General features: G+C 38.7%; 1 protein-coding gene across 1 annotated transcript in view; it reads left to right on the top strand.

The window, feature by feature from the left end:
• The window catches only part of LOC111868204 (phosphatidylinositol 5-phosphate 4-kinase type-2 alpha), a 40,637-nt gene that overhangs the window by 14,621 nt on the left and 7,889 nt on the right, over window positions 1-18,127 (top strand). Inside the window, exons 2-5 of the mRNA XM_023858649.2 lie at window positions 1,851-1,948; window positions 4,151-4,261; window positions 14,430-14,568; window positions 14,727-14,857. Of these exons, the coding sequence (XP_023714417.1) occupies window positions 1,851-1,948; window positions 4,151-4,261; window positions 14,430-14,568; window positions 14,727-14,857 (479 nt within the window). The remainder of the gene's footprint in view (window positions 1-1,850; window positions 1,949-4,150; window positions 4,262-14,429; window positions 14,569-14,726; window positions 14,858-18,127) is intronic.

Here is an 18,127-nt window from a genome sequence, read left to right as displayed (position 1 = left end):
CAAAGATTAATGATGGAAGATTGTTTATTCTGTTATTTTTGCTTCGTTATTCGAACTGCCGAAGTTGAGTGATGACTGATGAATCATGTTAGATGCGGAAGGAAGCGGCCATTGCCTGTTTGGAGTCCCGGGACTTTAAAAAGAGTCCTCCGAGATGAGGAACTATGGAAACCATGAAAACTTCTGCATGTATAGCTAGCCCCCGGCTGGCATCGAACCGATTACCTGCCTGTTGAAAATCAAGCGATACTGCTGCACCAGCTCTCATGCAGTTGTTTATTCATTTATCGATTTGTTTATCAGCGTTGTGTGTTTTGTAGTGCCGAATTACAGGATTGTGAGTGATGAATTTGGAAGTACGTGCAGGAATTCGTGGCCTATTTTAATTAACTGCCTCCTCTATGCTTGGTGGGAGGTGGGGGCGAGGAAAACCACAAATAGGCTGTTCAAATTTTGGGGTGAGATTCAAATCCAGAATCTCGTGAGTATGAAGCAGTAACGGCGACTAGTGCATTCTCCTTGCTGTTAACTGAGCTGTGATTTATCATCATCGTGAATTTTACAGGGTGAGGTCACTAAGGCCTGTTCCTTTAAATCAAAATATTGTGTTGGTATCACCATTGTCATTTTGGTCATCTTAAGTCTTGTTGTCCTCTCAGTCAGTAGCCGAATGACAATTACGGAAAATGACTAATTATAACCTTATAGTTTATAAAGCATCAAATGGTGGGATGGCTGTGTACATTGAATTGAAAAGAAGTGTGGAATGAACTGGTTATGGTCTGGCATTTTCAAGGATGGACAAAAGAGAGCCATGAAAATCACAGCCAGATTAACAAATTTTTTAAGACTGATATTCAAAACACAAGACCACCTGAACAGAGCAGCAGTTCTCAGCACTGCAGTGTCCAGAGTTGAAAGTCAATGACATGAAACATTTATGTATACATATTCAAAATAGTGAGATGTTCACATTACAACTTGGGACACCCAATCTACAAGTTCTGTTCCTTGTTTCACTGAAACTTCATCTAGTCTGATTCCTTGGTGCAGGATATTTTTGTGCTGTCGACATTTGCTCAGCTGATCAAGAATTCCTTTTTTTATGCAAACCAGTATATATGTTATGTTAGTTACAAGTGCTGTTTGATCCTATCCTGAACCAGTTGAATTCAGGCTATCCTTCACATCCTGCTTCTCTAAGATCCAGTTTTTTCTTCTGCTTGTGCCTAAGTCTTCCAGTTGGTGTCTTCCCTTGAAGTTTTTTGGCCAAAATTTTGTTACATTTATTACCTCCATGAATGTTCCATGCCCTTTCATGCATTTTCCTTGATTTGGCCACTGTAAGATTATGTAGTATTTAATGAGGATACATATCTGTTTTGAAGGAGACAGGTATGACTTATTTCAAAGGTATTATTTCTGCATTTGCTTGAAGAGGCTGAGAAAAGCTACAACAATTTAGTCAGAATATTGTTAGCTTGGTTGAAATCTGAGCCAGGAACCTCTTGACTACAGATGTAGAGTGTTTCCAGTAACTGTCAGAAATTTCTGAGATACCAGTGAATGTTTTAAATGAAATTTTATGGTCACACATCAGAAGGAATGGATGAGTATGAGTATGAGGGGAGAGCCATAGAAACCGGTCCTCGCACTGCGACCTCCAGTGATCTATTGTGCTTTAAAGGAATGGTTAGTATGACATTTATGAGTAAATTTCACTTGGGATGTTGAAACAGTAGTCTGTTCTCATCAGAGTGTTCTCAGGATTGAAACATTTTGTCTGTATAGAGAGTTTGTATATTGCATCTATTTTGATTTGTTTTATTTATTTATTTTTTTCCTTGCAGATCAATGAACTTAGCCACGTGACAATTCCAGTAATGCTCCTGCCAGATGATTTTCGAGCCTATTCAAAGTTAAAGGTTGACAATCATTTGTTCAACAAGTAAGTTTTAATATGCCTGAGTGTAGTGTATGTATCAGTAGTATGTGTTTCAAAATTACGAATGTAGTTAATAACAGCAGCAGTAGTAACAGTGACAGTAACAGGTTATGGAGTAAACCCTGTCAGAAATGTAACATGCATTAAGGAAAACTTGTCTTTATCGTAACTCCTCTCTGTTACTTTGTATATAGAGTGAAAACTAAAGAAAACAAGAGAATTGAATGAAAAATAATGTGGTTGATTATACCTTGTTTTCTGTGCCTATCATTTCATTCTGAACTGTTCAGCTTGGAAACTGAGAAGGAACACACAGTCGTGTTGCGGTTGGGAAAGAACTGAACTTGACCATCAACAGATGTTTAGAATAACTGAATGGACTACTTGTGGGGGGGGGGGGAATATGTGGCACTCTTGTAATTTGGATTGTAATTACATAACTGCAGAAGGTATGTACAATGCAGTATACATCTATCTACGTTGCTATCATCTGAGAGCTTCCCGCAGATCATTCAGCTGACCAGGTGGAGGAGTGGGACACATGCAACTTAGAGATAGGCAGAAAGCTGTCAAGCATTTGCACTATAGAAGCAGGTACTTTATTAAATGTGAAAATTTTTGGGCCCCATGGGGTTCAGTTGTAAATGAGCTTTGCCATGTTAGTAACATGCTGTAATTTCTGTAATAGTAGCAACAGTAGTAGTAGTCGTGGTGGTGGTGGTGGTGGGGGCGGCAGTCGACGTAGCAATGGCTGCAGCAGCAGACAGGAGCTGTGTTTCATTCTGCTTACAGTTCAGTCATCTGAGTGCTGTATAAACTACTTGTAATAAGAGAGAGATGGTTCACAAGTGGAACACTTCTTGTTCATTGCCATATAAGTTTATTAGCATCCAGACTGAAGAGAGCCATGGCTGGTAAATTGACAGGTTATACAGACTTCATGGTTCATATGTGATTCCTGGTATTGTGGGATGTTTCTCTTCATGACAGTATCCACAGTGACCTTGGGGTCCATCCATCCATTGCCTAGTGTTGGTACAGTGTCCAAAGTGTGAAGCTAATGACTGATAGCCAATTAGTTCTGAGGTTGTCAGTCTTTTAACTGTGATAGAGCTCTCTAATGTGGGCTACTTTTGAACACTGTTTTGTTACTGAACAACCATATCAGGTATAAGGTATTAAACTATGAATATAAATTGTAGGAACTGTACTATTTCTTGTTGAGGTGGTCAGATCATTCATACAAGCTCTGTGGGTTATGTATATTGCAGGGCACACATCACCCCATTTTTATGAAATCATTATATTTTTGTTATGTAGTCTGTGTTACTGACCTCATTGAATAAACTACAGACAGTATGTAAGATCTGAGGTTTTCAGAATGGTGACTATGAAGAAAGCAGTCTTCTGGGATGTAGATATTGTGTTAACACAATAGCTACATGGCGCCACATCTCAGAAGACTGTATTTGGGTGATGAACCCTCATAAACGTGTATGTACTAAAGATGTATTTCCTAAGTCTTAAGGCAAGAAAGTTCGGTTTCTCCATAAGGAGTCTGGAAATTGTTAAATTTGTAACATAGTGACAGGGTGTCTCAAAATATGTTCACATTTGATGTCTTCTAAAGCACAAAAGGCAGAAAATGTAATAGCAGATTTGCATATTTTTACTGTGTTTGTTTAAAATGCAAGAAAACATTTGAATTTGACACAGGTACCATAAAATGTGGTACCTCAGAAGTATGTATACGAGGAACTAATTTTATAAAATATTAACTGGGATGAAATATGAATGACAAGAAAATTTGTTTTTACCCATTTCATCTGTAACACCTAAATACAGAGAAGTGATTTGGAAAGTATAAGCATAAATATAGAACATAAAATTCTAATACAGAATTATTATGGAATTTCCATTTAATGTTCATAGACTTTACATTTTCTCTCATTTAATGTTAAATTTGATTGATCTAAAATCAGTAATCTCAGTGTTATCTGTCCCTAATTTAAGATTTACTCAGTTTAGCATTAAATTAAGTGCTGACCAATCAGTCTTAAAAGGCAGCTTCCCTATATTTGAATTTCTTCATTTTTATAAAGATAATAGGTAAATTATCTCATCATTGCATTTAAATGGGATTTTCTCTAATTACGTTGATGCAGGGAGTTTTTAAAGTCACTTTAACAAACTTCCTTGTTTCAGAGAAAACATGCCAAGTCACTTCAAAGTAAAAGAATACTGTCCTTTGGTGTTCCGTAACTTGCGTGAGAGATTCAGCATTGATGACCTGGACTACAAAGAGTCAATGACACGGTAAGGTTCTTGAACTTGAAATCGGTTTATGCCAACATCAGACTTTTTGTTAATTAACTCCATGTTCAGACCTTTATTTCTCATTATTTCCCCTTCAGTAACTTATGAGTAGATTATTATTCATGTGATGTAGTTACAAGCACTTGCTAAACCTTGGAACTTGGTGCACTGATGTGGAATTTGTACCTTTGTTATCTGACTTGACTGGCTCTGGGAACATTATCAGCAGCTCTTAATCCCACAATCATACATCTCAGGTACTGACTTCACATCCTCTACCACTAATTGTGGGGTTCAGACGTGATGTTTCCTGTGACTGAATTTTTAGAGCTGTAACATCACAGACTAATACTGAAAAACATGGATAACATCCAAACCTCTAGGTGTTGATATGTAAATGATATATGCAAAGTATTTTGGTCAGAAGAAAGGGGTTTCTAAAATATTTCATTTCAGATATTATTTATATACTAGAGAGCAAATGAGTGATGTGTTCTGTGTATAAAAGTGAACCCCAATTTCCAATTTCTTATCAGTAGATGTGCTAAATTCTATGCTGAACCATTTTGTTTGGAAACTTATGTGCAAGGGACAGTGTTAAGAATGTTTGATCAGAGCTTCATTTTTACTGAAGAGTTTGATTATCATTTCTGGCTGTATTTAGTAGGACCAAAACCCATTTGATTCTCAGCCTGGAGGCCAAGTATCATAACAATTGTTTCTTTTTGTGTGCGTGGTTTTCTCACTCCTTCCAGTCAAGTGCAGGGGTGCTACTGACAACCCCCCTGTGGGGAGAAGGAAGCAGCTGCTCTGCTCATGTAAATAATATGAGAACTAATACTGTGTGGGAACATCCCACATACTTATACGCTGTTTCGCCGGTCTAACAGACAACACTCACTCCTAAGTCAAAATCACATTGCTGCACATTGCGCTCATATTTATACAGCACTCGATGTCTAACCTGCCTCTAGATCATCACGTCGGGGTCACCAGTGTGGGATTGTCAAGGTTCCAATAGACAACCTCTTCGGAAAGTTTGCAGGCCCTGAAAAGGGCCGTTTGTTCCTTCGTAGTAGGCCAAGTTTTACGGCCATTCAGCTGACTTGTCTGGCCGGTGATGTAGTGCTGCATGCGCCAGTAGAAACAGCTGCCCATGGTGTGCTTGCTGGAGTTGCAGCAGCTGCGTTAGTTGCCCGGTCACAGAGTGTGGTTGCTGGAGACTTGCGGCAACTATGACAGTCCCACAACTGAACTAACACATGTATGTAAATAGTTACCAGTGAGATTCACAAGATGACAATGAAAGGTAGTAAATAAAAAACGATGAAGAGGAAGAGGAGGAGCAGGAGGAGCAGATCCATGTCCTTGTTATTTCAGCAACATTCTCTATAAACAGTTTTCACAACTGAGAGCTTTGTTTTAAATGTTACACATATATTTAATAATACGTAGGGCAGTCAAAAAGTTCCCAGAAATCCCCTGCAGACGGAGAACGAGCGATAAGATAGTGCACACACTGTTGTGGTGGGGAGCTCAGCATGTCTGCTCGCAGGTGTAACAGGTCTGGACAGGTTTCAGTGTGCAGTGTTGTTACTGTTCCGTTTGAATTAGATGTGAGTGTTGGTCATTCAGCGCAATGTCGCAGTTTGAACAGCGTACGAATATCAAGTTCATGTGCAAATTGGGAAAATCTGCTTCAGAGACGCAGTCAGCCATGCAGCAAGTTTACGGTGATACTGCACTAAAGAAATCTGCAGTTCACGACTGGTTTTCCTGGTTTAAGAATGGGCAGGAGACGTTAAAGGATGGCCAGTGCAGCGGGAGACCTTCGATATCCAGAACCGAAGAAATGATTGGAAAAGTGCGACAACTTATTCAGTGTTATCGAATAATGACCATCGTGGAGTTGGAGCAAGAAGTTGGTATCTCTCATGGATCCATTCATGCTATTTTGTCCGATGATTTGAAGATGAGACTCATCAATGCGAAGTTTGTACCGAGGCAGCTGACTACGGATCAGATGGAATGTCGTATGATGGTCATTGGCGATCTGTTTGACAAAAGTACACAGGACCTGATGTTTCTCAAAAAGATTGTGACTGGTGATGAGTCATTGGTGTTCACCTACGACCCGGAGACGAAGATGCAGTCATCGGAGTGGCACACAGCGTCATCTCCCCGGCCAAAAAAATGACGCCTCGTCAGATCCAAAGACAAAGTGGTGCTCATTGCATTCTTTGACATCGACAGTTTGGTGCACCATGAGTTCATACCGCCTGGACAGACTGTTACTGACANAGTGTTTTTAAAATAGTCCAATATTTTCTTTTTGTGCAACAGCTGATATTTTTTTTGTCACATATGTCTTAATGTTTTGCAAATGTAAAAGATGGAGATGATCCCAGCCATTCTATCTTTCCATCCAATTCACCACTTCACTGATGCTCTCCAATTCTATGCTAATTTTAAGTGTCTCAAGTCGACACATTTCTTCAATCTTGCCGACAAGTTCTAATAAATATTTTGCTCTTCCATGGTTCAGGACTTCAGCTGCAATTTCTTCATTGTCTTTGTAAATGGTGGGAATTTTGTCATCGCAAACCCAGGCTTACAGGTTGTTTACCTGTAGTATATCATAAAGAGTACTGGAGGCTTCAGCCACATCTTCTTCTGTGAAACCTAGGAGCTGTTCTTAATGTTCGATACTATCATATGTTGCAGAAATGCATTTGGGCCAGCAATTTTTAACTGTAATACAACTAATGTTTTTCCATGCCAGGCCAATATTGCAGGCTATATTTGTAAGTGTAACTGTTTTCAGGAACTGTGGCACTTGTAGCTCCGAATTGCTGACAGCTGCGAACAGTGCTCCAGCACTGGAGGGCTTTTCTGTATCCCATGTAGTGTCTGCTTAGCAAATCACCGATTAAATGGAAGGTCATATTATCCAACCAGAATGACCGACTGGATGCAGTCATTTGAACAGAGTTGTTTATGAAGAAACAAATTGCATTAAAGTTCAAAATGAAGTTGTTTACAAAGAAAATAAATGGAATTATTTTGAGAGGCATGACTAGACCTCTAGTATATCTGAATCTGTGGTATAGTGAGGTTCATTGTTACTGAGTTTTCTATGTTTTTGCGTCCTGTTGTGCATTGTGATTAAAGATATAGTTGAGAGCCATCCACACAATGGCCAATTATAAACTGATATTAAAATATTTAATATTTGGGTTATTTTATCTCCCAACACTCAACAGTGCACAAGGTACAGCATAAAAACCAGCCTGGCAGCTCATACCAAAGTAGAGAAATCTATACAGATAGCTTCTTATATACTCACCAGTATAATACTGTCCTGTGTTTGAGTGACTCTCAATGAGGTTTTGGATTGGAGATTGGATTTCATACCACTTTAACACGCAACTCATAACCACACTTAGTTATAGCACCATCACTTATCTCCACACTGTACAGATCACCAGAGGGCACAGCCTAGTGTTCTCAGTCTGTTACAGTCTCCACTAGTCGTTTCCTGGTAATGGCTCCAACAGTGGCTGTTCTTCTGCTTCCATGCTCAAGTCCTCTCTAAACGACAGCTCCTTTCCAACTGAACTAAACTTCTAAACATGTCTTGGTTATAATATTTTGGCTTGGACCTGAAGAAACACAGTTGTTCTGTTGTTGCTTAAATTATTGCCATAGGAATGTGTTATGTTTGAAAAGGCGTTACACAGTAACAACTCTGGTATATTTCGTCATTGCCTAGTAATGGATGTTGTTTCGTTGTTTGAGGTCATTTCCCAGTAATGGCTATACAGGCTACAATAAATATGGAAAATCTACAACAGTGGTTCTCAACCTTTGTCAGACTGCGGCCTGGTAATTTTTTTTTTTCTAAAAGATGAGGGCCTCGTATGATTGATGCCAGTGCCCTGTATGAGGCTGTGACCTGATGGTTGAGAAACACTGGTCTACAAGACACAGAAAACCACGTAGTCACCTACAATATCACAAACTCTATAAGCTGACTAATCACCCTCCTACTCCAAAAGAAGAATCTGAGCTCCTTAAAACATCAAAAACTAAGTTGCTCATATACACCACATAACAAACTGGTGCCCGAAACATACCTCCCCCATTTTAAGAACGATTATAAATTTAATGACAAAATGTAAAAAATGGATCTGTTTTGGTAATTCAGTATTGACATGTATTCAAAGACCATCTGATGATCTCTGCAAATTGAAATCTGTAGTGGCATGAAAATGAAATAACAGGAATATTAAACATTTTAATATCATTTGTTTCATTCTGGTCTGTCACACTAAAATTATCGTGAAAAGTTGTGACTAGTGAAGATTTTTCTTATTTCAGTTATTTATGCCCTTACTACACAGCACGCCACAAATACATACAGGACAACATCAAAGAACCCTCTTCTCGAGAACAACAAGGCGGCACACATTCGGGCCCCATCAAAAGAAATGTATTGGTACAGCTGCTGTAGTTGTAAAGACTTTAGATTTTATACCCAAGTGTATATTATTGATATTGAATGTATACATTTTAACTTTTAGAACATGTACTGTAATAGGGACCTCTAACTGTATTGATGTAAAGGTGTCCCTCTGAAGATGGTCTCTGAAGACCAAAACATGTAGGGGCATAAATAATTGGAATAACAAAAATCTTCACTAGTCACACTAGATGGAACTGTTTTAACTCTTCATGATTTTAATATCATTATAATCAAATGTTGCATTAATGATTCTCAATTATATCTTTAATAACAGAGTTTTACTATACTCTTATAATTCCAGCTTGAGTAAAGTAATTTGTTGTATGTAAGTTTACTAATTCTGTTGAACACAATAGATTCTGTGAGTCAGAAAACTGCATATCTGGTGTCAAGCAACAGAGAGGTTGGGTTGGCAAAGATACCAGCCAAAATCCTGTCTGTCAAGTGATCACACTTCCGCATTCCATCAAGGAAAATGATCCCACCAAGATACACATTCATAATCGAAGTTTTAAGAAAGTATGCCTGAAAAGACTGAGGTCAGTCAGATTGTCATGAGGAGTCGTATGCAGGCTCTGAGTGTTGTGTTGGAATGAGCACAGATTATTGCAAGAAATGTGTGTTCAACCATCCCCTTCATATCCTTCCAGGCCACATAATGTGTGGAATGTTCTAATATTTTATGACTGACCAAGAAACTGGAGTAGTACTTTAGTTGCGAGGAAGTGTAGGAGTGCAGACATTGTCAGCGAAAGATAACATGTTTCTGTTTAGTGTGAAAACCTAGTTTGGATAACAATAGAAAGTACCATAAATTAGACAGTTGAAGACTTTGATGCAAGAAGAATATAGGTTCGTGGGAGACTAGTAAAGGTGGAATAATTTGCCCAAATTTGTATCAAGATGTTTACAAATGCTATACATGACTGGATTCACTTTATTAGCCTACATTTCTTGTTTTTTGAGGAAGGATATACTCATGGTATCATGTTCCCTATGCCACTCAAAAAAAGAATCCTTGTGTGACAGATTTCTATAATATTGTCACGTGTTGGGTGTTTGTAATGCGACAAATAACTTTACACTGTATTGAATGTAGTGAATTTATTCTACATTCTCTCTTATGCTCATACAATTCACAATCTCACAATTACTGCCATCGGCAGTATCACAATTACTTCTCCTGCTTCCATTCACTCCAGTGAATGTTAGACTGCAACTGACTGGTTACTCTGTCTCTAGTAACGGACTCAATACTCACTACTCCTGAATAGTGTTCGCTGCTCTGTATTTAGGCTCACCACGGATAACATAGAGAACACCTAGTTGCTCGGCAACAGATATCAGGTATTGTCAGGTGTTTCTACCTATGCATTGCCTAGCGATAGTCGCTGCACGGAGTTACCTGTCATGTGATGTCACAGCCTCACGGGGAGGGGTGTTCACCGAGCGTTGCATAATGATAGGAGTGGGGTTACGTGATGTCACCCGTGGAGTCGCAGAGTTCACGTGACCCCTACTTCCTGTTGCGCCATCCACGACACAATATTTAACATTAACATGCCACTAGAGGGACCCCTCTCTTAAATTTGTGGAAGTGCCACTGTTAGTATATTGCCCTAGGGTTCTGAAATTTTGTGTAGCAGTTGTTGTTTAAAACATTCAGCATTTATAAAAGTATTTTTTGTATAATGTAACACAGTAACGTGTTGGCAATATGGAATATGTATTTTGCTTTCCATTCAGTATTGATAAGTAATGGACCATTAGAAATTTGAAACTCTGAATAATGAGATAATAAACATACCGATAAATTCTACATGAAACGGTGTTTTACAGGTTAATAATTACAATCATGACAACATTTAAAAAATTGTCATATTATGTCCAGACTGAACATAGTCAGAATCTATCCTGTTACAAGTCATGCACACAAGTGGAGTGTTATATGGTATAGTTATAGTTTTGGATTACTGTAAAGATAGCAGAATTTAAGAAAAATACTTGAGTTCTTCCCAGAACTAATTGTTTTTGCATCAAAACATGTGGCATGGTTAGCTAAATCCAATCCAAAACATTAAAATTCCTTCTTTTTTTTTTTTCTTTCTTTTTGGAATTAATCCTTTTTGGGCAAAACCCTGTATTTGTATGTGTTACTAAAAGCGCTGGTTTTGTGAGTCGTCTTTCTGATAGAATATATGTAATTTATGTGATTATAAATTATGTTTGCAGTTGTAAATAATTTGTATGTAGTAGATAGCTCAGTCAGTAAAGTGGGTAGCTTCTATCTGGACATCTGGGGTTTGATTCCTAGATTTTTCTTTTGACACAGCATCTAAACTGGGTTGAGGGTCCACTCAGCCTGATATCCCGTTTGTACTGTTGTCTTTTTCCTCACAAGGAGCCATTCACCTCCATCTAGTGCTGGTGTCTGGGATGCATGGAGCTGTTATTGATGTAACTGCCTCAGTGAAAGAAGATGAGAGGGGAGCCAAAGGTCACACTTCCGCAAGTCTGTTGCATCAGTGCACCACATGACACCTCGCTATGAACACATTGTTTTTACATGAGTGCTTTTTCGTCTTCATGTTTCATTTTGTCTATGATGGATGGCAAAATTGAGCACTGTGTCTGCATCACATTTCACGTGAAGCTTGGTAAATCCACTACTGAAACCCTTGAAATGCTTTGTGAGGCTTTTGGAGAACATTCTTTGAGCTGGACATCGGTCTTTGAATGGCATTCACTTTTCAAGGCTGGTTGAGTGTCAGTTGAAGTTGATGAATGTTCAGGGTGAACAAGCACCAGCAAAATGACAGAAAATGTTGACAAAATTCAACAACTCACCCATGAAGACCATTCCCTAACAATCCATGAGCTCACAGACACCATTGGGATCAGTAATGGAGTTTACCAGGAGATCTTAACAGAAAATTGGAACATGCACCGCATTGCCCCGAAATATGTTCCCTGGCTCTTGACAAATGATCTAAAGCAGTGGCATGTAAACATGTGTCTTGAGCTATGAGAGAATGCTAACAAGGACCCAAGTTTTATCTCCAGGAATATAAAGAGTGATGAAAGCTGGATTTACAGTTATGAGTGAGAAACAGAGCAACAGGTGTTGCAGTGGAAGAGCCCACAATCACCAAGAACAAAAAAAAGCATGGCAAGTCCAGAGTGCAATAAAGAGCATGCTCATTATTTTTCAACATGAAGGGAATTGTTGATGGTGAATTTGTTTCCTGTTAACACTATGTGATGTTTTGAAATGCTTGAGAGAAAAATGTGTGACAAAAAGACCGGAACTTTGGCGCAGCCACAGTTGGCTCCTTCATCACAACAACGCGTCCACCCACATGTCCCTCAAAATCACAGAATTTGTGACTAACAACAATATGGTTATTGTTCCCCATTCTCCCTACTTGCCGGACTTAGCCCCCAGGGATTTCACTTTGTTTCGCAAATTGAAAATGAAACTGAAGGGACGACAATTTAAAACAGTGTCTGACATCCAAAGGGAATCGCAAGCGGTACTCCACAGCATAAAGAAAATGATTTCCGTGATGCTTTTGAAGAGTGGAAAAACGATGAGATCGCTATATACATTCCCAAGGAGACTATTTTGAAGGAGATGGCAACAAAAATTAAGTTAAGCCAACATTTCTTCTTTGACCTAGTCCAGGAACTTTCCAATAGCACCTCGTATATTCCTTTGTTGCTTTATTTATTTATTTTTACAAATTAAATGTCAAAATCAAAATTCTTGGACATGAGATGTACATACTGTTGTTGTGCCATCTGTGAGGGAGTGTTAAAAGTGTTGTTGAATCTTGAACACATTCAACATGCGCATCATTTTTAACATATAAAATGTATGAACAATGTTCTCTCTCTATGTAAATGCTCTGTTATATTTCACTGTTTTCTCTTGCAACAGCGGTAGCAATTGTGTTCTCTAAATTGTTGATGTTGGCCAGTGGAGTGTGTATACACATCTTTTTGCATAATTCCTTAAAGAAGTCATTGGGTGTTATGTGTGGTGGTCTGGCTAGCCACTGTTCCTTTTCCTGCAGCATCATAGCAACTGACATTTTGATGATTCACACCAAGCAGTCTACTTGTAGTGCACCCCAAGTTGTAGTGGTACCAGCTACTAAGTTAGACTTCTTGTTTTCCCTCATGAATGATGCTAAAACAATATGTGTATCTCAGTTCTGAAAGTTCTTATTTCAGATGTAAGTTTTTCAGACAAACACACACACAAAATAGTTATTTTATTGGTTGTTTTCTGTGACTGACATATGATCCCTTGTTCTGAGGAAAGAATTTCCATTACCAACTCTGAAAACAATGTACCCAGGTAAGTGTCAGGATGTAAGATGGGTGATAGCCTGTAAGGTGTTAGTTGCACTCTTCTTGATTAAATCTAGAATGATGTGATGGACAGGATGTGTAACAGATATGGGGGAAGGATACACTTATTTGGTCAGGATACCTTCAAGGAAAGGACCGCGTGGTATAATTTGGCGTACCTAGAGGGTAAAAGGTAAAGTTGTACTTGTTCTTTACCAGTTGAGAACTATGCAATGAAGACATATGGTGGAGTGGATGTATAGATCTACATTTTCTTGACCTTGGCACTAGCTGGAGGTGAGTGGTGAGCTTCATGCCCCTACTGCTTTACCCCCAGGGAAAGAGCCCCTGGTACCCATTGGATAGGAGGTTGGGTGAACCCCAGAGAAAATTCTTGACTCTACCAGGACTTGAACGCCAACCCCTTGGTCATCCAGCCCATAGCCAGTTGCTATACTGACTGCGCTATCCAAACTCTGTAGGCGAAGGGTTAATATTCAAATTGCTCTTGGGGAATGGGGTATGTAGACATTGATTGAATTCATCTAGTTCAGGATAGGGTCCAGTGGAGGAGTTTTGTGAGTACAGTAATGAAGCTTCCAGTTCTGTAAAAGCATAGATTTTCTTGACCAATGGAATATCTGTTGTAATATATGTTTTGAGGAAAACCATGCACTCTGGAATTGATTGGTTTGATGTGAATTGATTTTATTTTGTTTTTCTTCAGCCACATTTCCTCGACGTTTCTTACAAAATTCAAAGTTCCAACAGGAAATTGTTTTAAGTGTAAAATGTTTTCCACCTGTGAAAGCTGGTTCAACTCCATCAGAAACACTACAGGACACTATGTTTAATGAATTTTTGTCTGAAACAGCAGAATTGAAAAAGTTAAGATGAACTGTTGGACAAACTAGAAGAGACTGTGTCAGAAGCTGTACGATATGTAACGTTTGGCTGCTGAAGTAAATGAATGCAAGAAGAAAGGATGGGAAGCATATGTAAGTCATATGGAGCTTAACAGGATTATCAGGATATCTGAATTCTGAAAGAAGAAGACCCATTTTGTATCCAAAGAATAGATAGAAGGGTAATATGGAGAAGATGATAGTGGTCCATAATTGAAGCAAGAAGGAATAGTTTTAATCTGGTGTATCAATTAACTTGCTGTTGTTTATAATCAGTGTCTGTGTTTTAAGTCTACTATACTACATGAAAGTAGAGATTGATTGAAGAGTGTGCAGTTTGATAATTTCTTTGGTGTTCCTTGACACTTATGTTTGGTGTCAGGTCTCAGCCTGTATTAGTGGACTCATCAGGGAAGAGTGGTGCGATGTTTTACCAGTCATATGATCGGCTCTTCATACTGAAGTCCCTTACCAGTGAAGAAGTAGAAAGGATGCACTCATTCCTAAAACACTACCATCCAGTAAGTTATACTTTTATGGTGATTGGATTTCTTAATTACAACAGTCATTGTACGTTATTATATAAGTACACTAACAAGGTTTATTTTGTGAAATTCTTAGCAAAAGAAGTTTTAACAGAGTGGAGAATAATTTACAGGATATTTATCTCTTGGTACAGTACATTGTGGAGCGTCATGGAAAGACACTCCTTCCTCAGTACCTGGGCATGTACAGACTTACTGTGGACGGCGTGGAACATTACCTGGTGGCTATGAGAAATGTTTTCAGCAACCATCTGCAGACACACAGGTACTTAACATAACAGATATGGTAAGATAGTAAAGAAATTAGTGATTTTGAATTTTCTGGCACTGGCATTAGGGATTTAATTACACATGCAGAGACAGCATGCTGAGGAATTTAATAATTTGTACTTTTCATCTAATAATGTTAAGGTGATTAAATCAAGAAGGACAATGAGCAAGGTTTGTAGCAAACTTTTGAAATCTTAAATGTTGTTGTATGAATTGCACCAGAGTATCGGAAAGAAAGTTATGTACTTCCCATGAAAAAAGAATAAAGGTATCCCTGTTAACAGACCATAGAGGCCCATAGGGCCGTGAGATGTTGAGGTTCCCATGTTTTCTAGATAATCAGCTCATAGACGGCGGCAAGGTTGTCAGCCCTATGTGCCAGCCGCCCTTTACCCCCAAGAATATTCCTGGTACTCATTTCTGTTAGAGGCTGAGTCGACCCCAGGGCTGTAGTGCGGTTGGAAAGATTAGGTCAACTGAAAAAATCCAGTGATCTCATTTCGACTTGAACCCGTGACCTTCCGGCTTGTAGCGTTGTGGCTCAACTAACTATGCTACCGCGTGCCCCATCACCCTTATGTTACAAGGGAAAAAGAAAATTCTCACAAATTGGTGTGTAATCTTCTATTCATCGTCTTCATCAGGCCAAGGGTAAGAAGGCGTGGACTCCTAAACTTCTGAACTTAAGGCTTCCATCCTATAATATGTTTTGGCATTTTGTTATTGCCAGACTTCTTACATGTTGTGTCCATTAGCCTCTTCTAACTGACCCCCAGCCTTGCCTTATCATACTGGACTTTTCTTTAACCCTTTTGCTTCTGAGTAAATAAAACCTAAACAGACTTCTGCTCTGAATTAATTTTGTAATGCTAATCTATGAATATAAATGTAAATCAAGTAAAAATTTGAGTAGTACATCTATACTAAATCCTACATTTGATGAAGTGGTTTTGGTTGGTCCAGATGTATTTGCTCTCCCTCAGATGGGCAAAGTAAGGTGAAGTGTGGAGGAAGATATTCCTGCTTCTAGATATATGTAGTAGTTTCTAAATTCCTTTGCAGATGAAATACAAACACAGCAAGAGCCTTTTAGATCATTATGTTCATGACAGGTGGAAGTATATGCCTGGCAAGTTTGAATGCATTCAGAAAATTAGTTTGGATGTTATGTTTTTATAAAGATGGTGCTCATAAGAATGCGGGTGCAGTGAGGACGCCATGTTGAGACATGCCCGTTGTATTGAGGACTCAGCAATGTAAAGGCTAACAGATGAAATGTTACCTTTCTAACAAGGGTAAGAGAAATACCATCTCAAGAGTCTATTCAGAGATTAACTACAGGACCCACTCCTTTGTCAGCAACCAGTTAGCATGACATCTTACTTCAAAGTTCCATAGGGAAAACTACAGTTAAAAAGAAGTAAAGTCCCAAAATTTTCAATCATTTTTTCCTTCAGGATAAATGGCATATTTGGTTTTTGTAGTCACAGCTTAGGAAAGAAGTATATCGGAACCTTTATAATTTATTAACCAATGAAATGGGTAGCATTAACTTGGAAATACTTAAAAATAGAAATGAAACTTAGTTGAAAACTGTTTTCTGAATGTTCTCATTTTAACTAAATCATTTCATTTATATTCTTTGTCTGCCATTCAGCTTTTAAACTTTGTACAGTGAAAAATGCAGCTTGACATTTGATCCCAGTTAAAAGAGAATATCATCGTTCTTCTGGTCCATCATTATACCTTTGGCATGGTCTCCACATCCATATTTTGAGATGTTTGTGTTTTCTAATGCTCTCACAGTTCATCAACAACTACAGTAGTTCATTTCTTGTCTTTCTGTAAGAACTACTTGTTCTCTCTGATATCATTATCAGTTTAAAATTGTATCTTGAGAATACATTTCAGATTTGCTTTGTATTAATGGAAATAACCAAAATTGTTATATATGATTCCTGGCACTGGTAAATTTTAGATTCTTTATAGAATTAATTATTTTAAACAACTCAATTTATAGTGATCAGTTCTATAGTTGGCTTACATAAATCTTCACTAACCTATAGTAACATGTAATTTTTTTTATTGCTAGTGGGGCGGGACTAAGTCCGTTGTACTGCAGCCACTTCTGGCATATTGTACCAGCCCCAGATGATAGGTGAGGGTGATTGTGGAGCAATTGGTGGAATGAAGATTGGCATGGGAAACTGAAGTACTCGGAGAAAACCTGCCCCAGCGCCACTTTGTCTACCACAAATCCCACTTGACCAGACCTGGGATCGAACCCAGGCCACCATGATGGGAAGCCAGTGACTAACTGTTTGAGCAATGGCGCAGCCATAGTGACATGTAAATCCATTGCTAGGGAACAGCTTGTTGAAACCCGTATACAAGGTTATGAACATTGGTTCCTAGGCAAGACATACAGAAACGTTTCCATTACAACAGCTAGGTAAATATTGTTCACACAGCAATGGAAGACACGTTTTGATGACAACAGCAAAAATGAAGAACTGTACAGTTGCACGGAGTGTTTCATATCCAGTCGGCATGAAGCCAGCTTAGGTCGAGAGAATTAACCAGAAGGAGAATAGAGAAGAGAAGAGATTAGATACTGGAGGGTCCTGCCAAGTAGTAGAAGCCCAGTCCAAGAACAAGACAGAAGAGAGGAGACTGGGTACAGACTTGCTCACTGAATTTGTACAAGGAGAATCTAAGTGTGGAAGTGTTGAAGACTTTATGTGTTATTGTTCCAGTAACCTTCCGAAGTGTTATAAGTACTTGTAGATCCGCCTGGTGATCGTCCAATAAATCGAGTCATCATTCCAGAGAACCCATTACTTGTCACGTTACCAGGCTACATGACACTGTATATATGCATTTCAAATTAATTCTCTTGTAATCAAACAATACACCTAACATTTTCTTTTACAAAATTAAATGTTTTGTGTGTGCGTGCGCACACACACACACACACACACACACACACACACAGGTGGTGGACAAAATAATGGAAATGCTAGTTGAGGAATAAAATTTTTGTGGATACATTGAAAGAACTTCAGTTGGCAACACCGAATGTTGTTCTTCTGTTTGTTCACACTGTGCTTGTTTAAGTACATTGGTGGTTGTGTTGAGTGACAGTCCATGTGTAAGAATCAGAAAATGGAAGACTCCTCCTCCAATTTTCAAAGAAGACCATCGTTGGTGCTCGTTTAGCTGGAGCATCTGTGACAAAACTGCCACATTGTTAGGTGTATTGAGA

The sequence above is a fragment of the Cryptotermes secundus genome, unplaced genomic scaffold (assembly GCF_002891405.2).
Source record: "Cryptotermes secundus unplaced genomic scaffold, Csec_1.0 scaffold146, whole genome shotgun sequence".
Classification (NCBI taxonomy): Eukaryota; Metazoa; Arthropoda; class Insecta; order Blattodea; family Kalotermitidae; genus Cryptotermes; species Cryptotermes secundus.
Note: the sequence above shows the minus strand (reverse complement) of the source record. Positions and strands in the feature narration are given on the sequence as shown.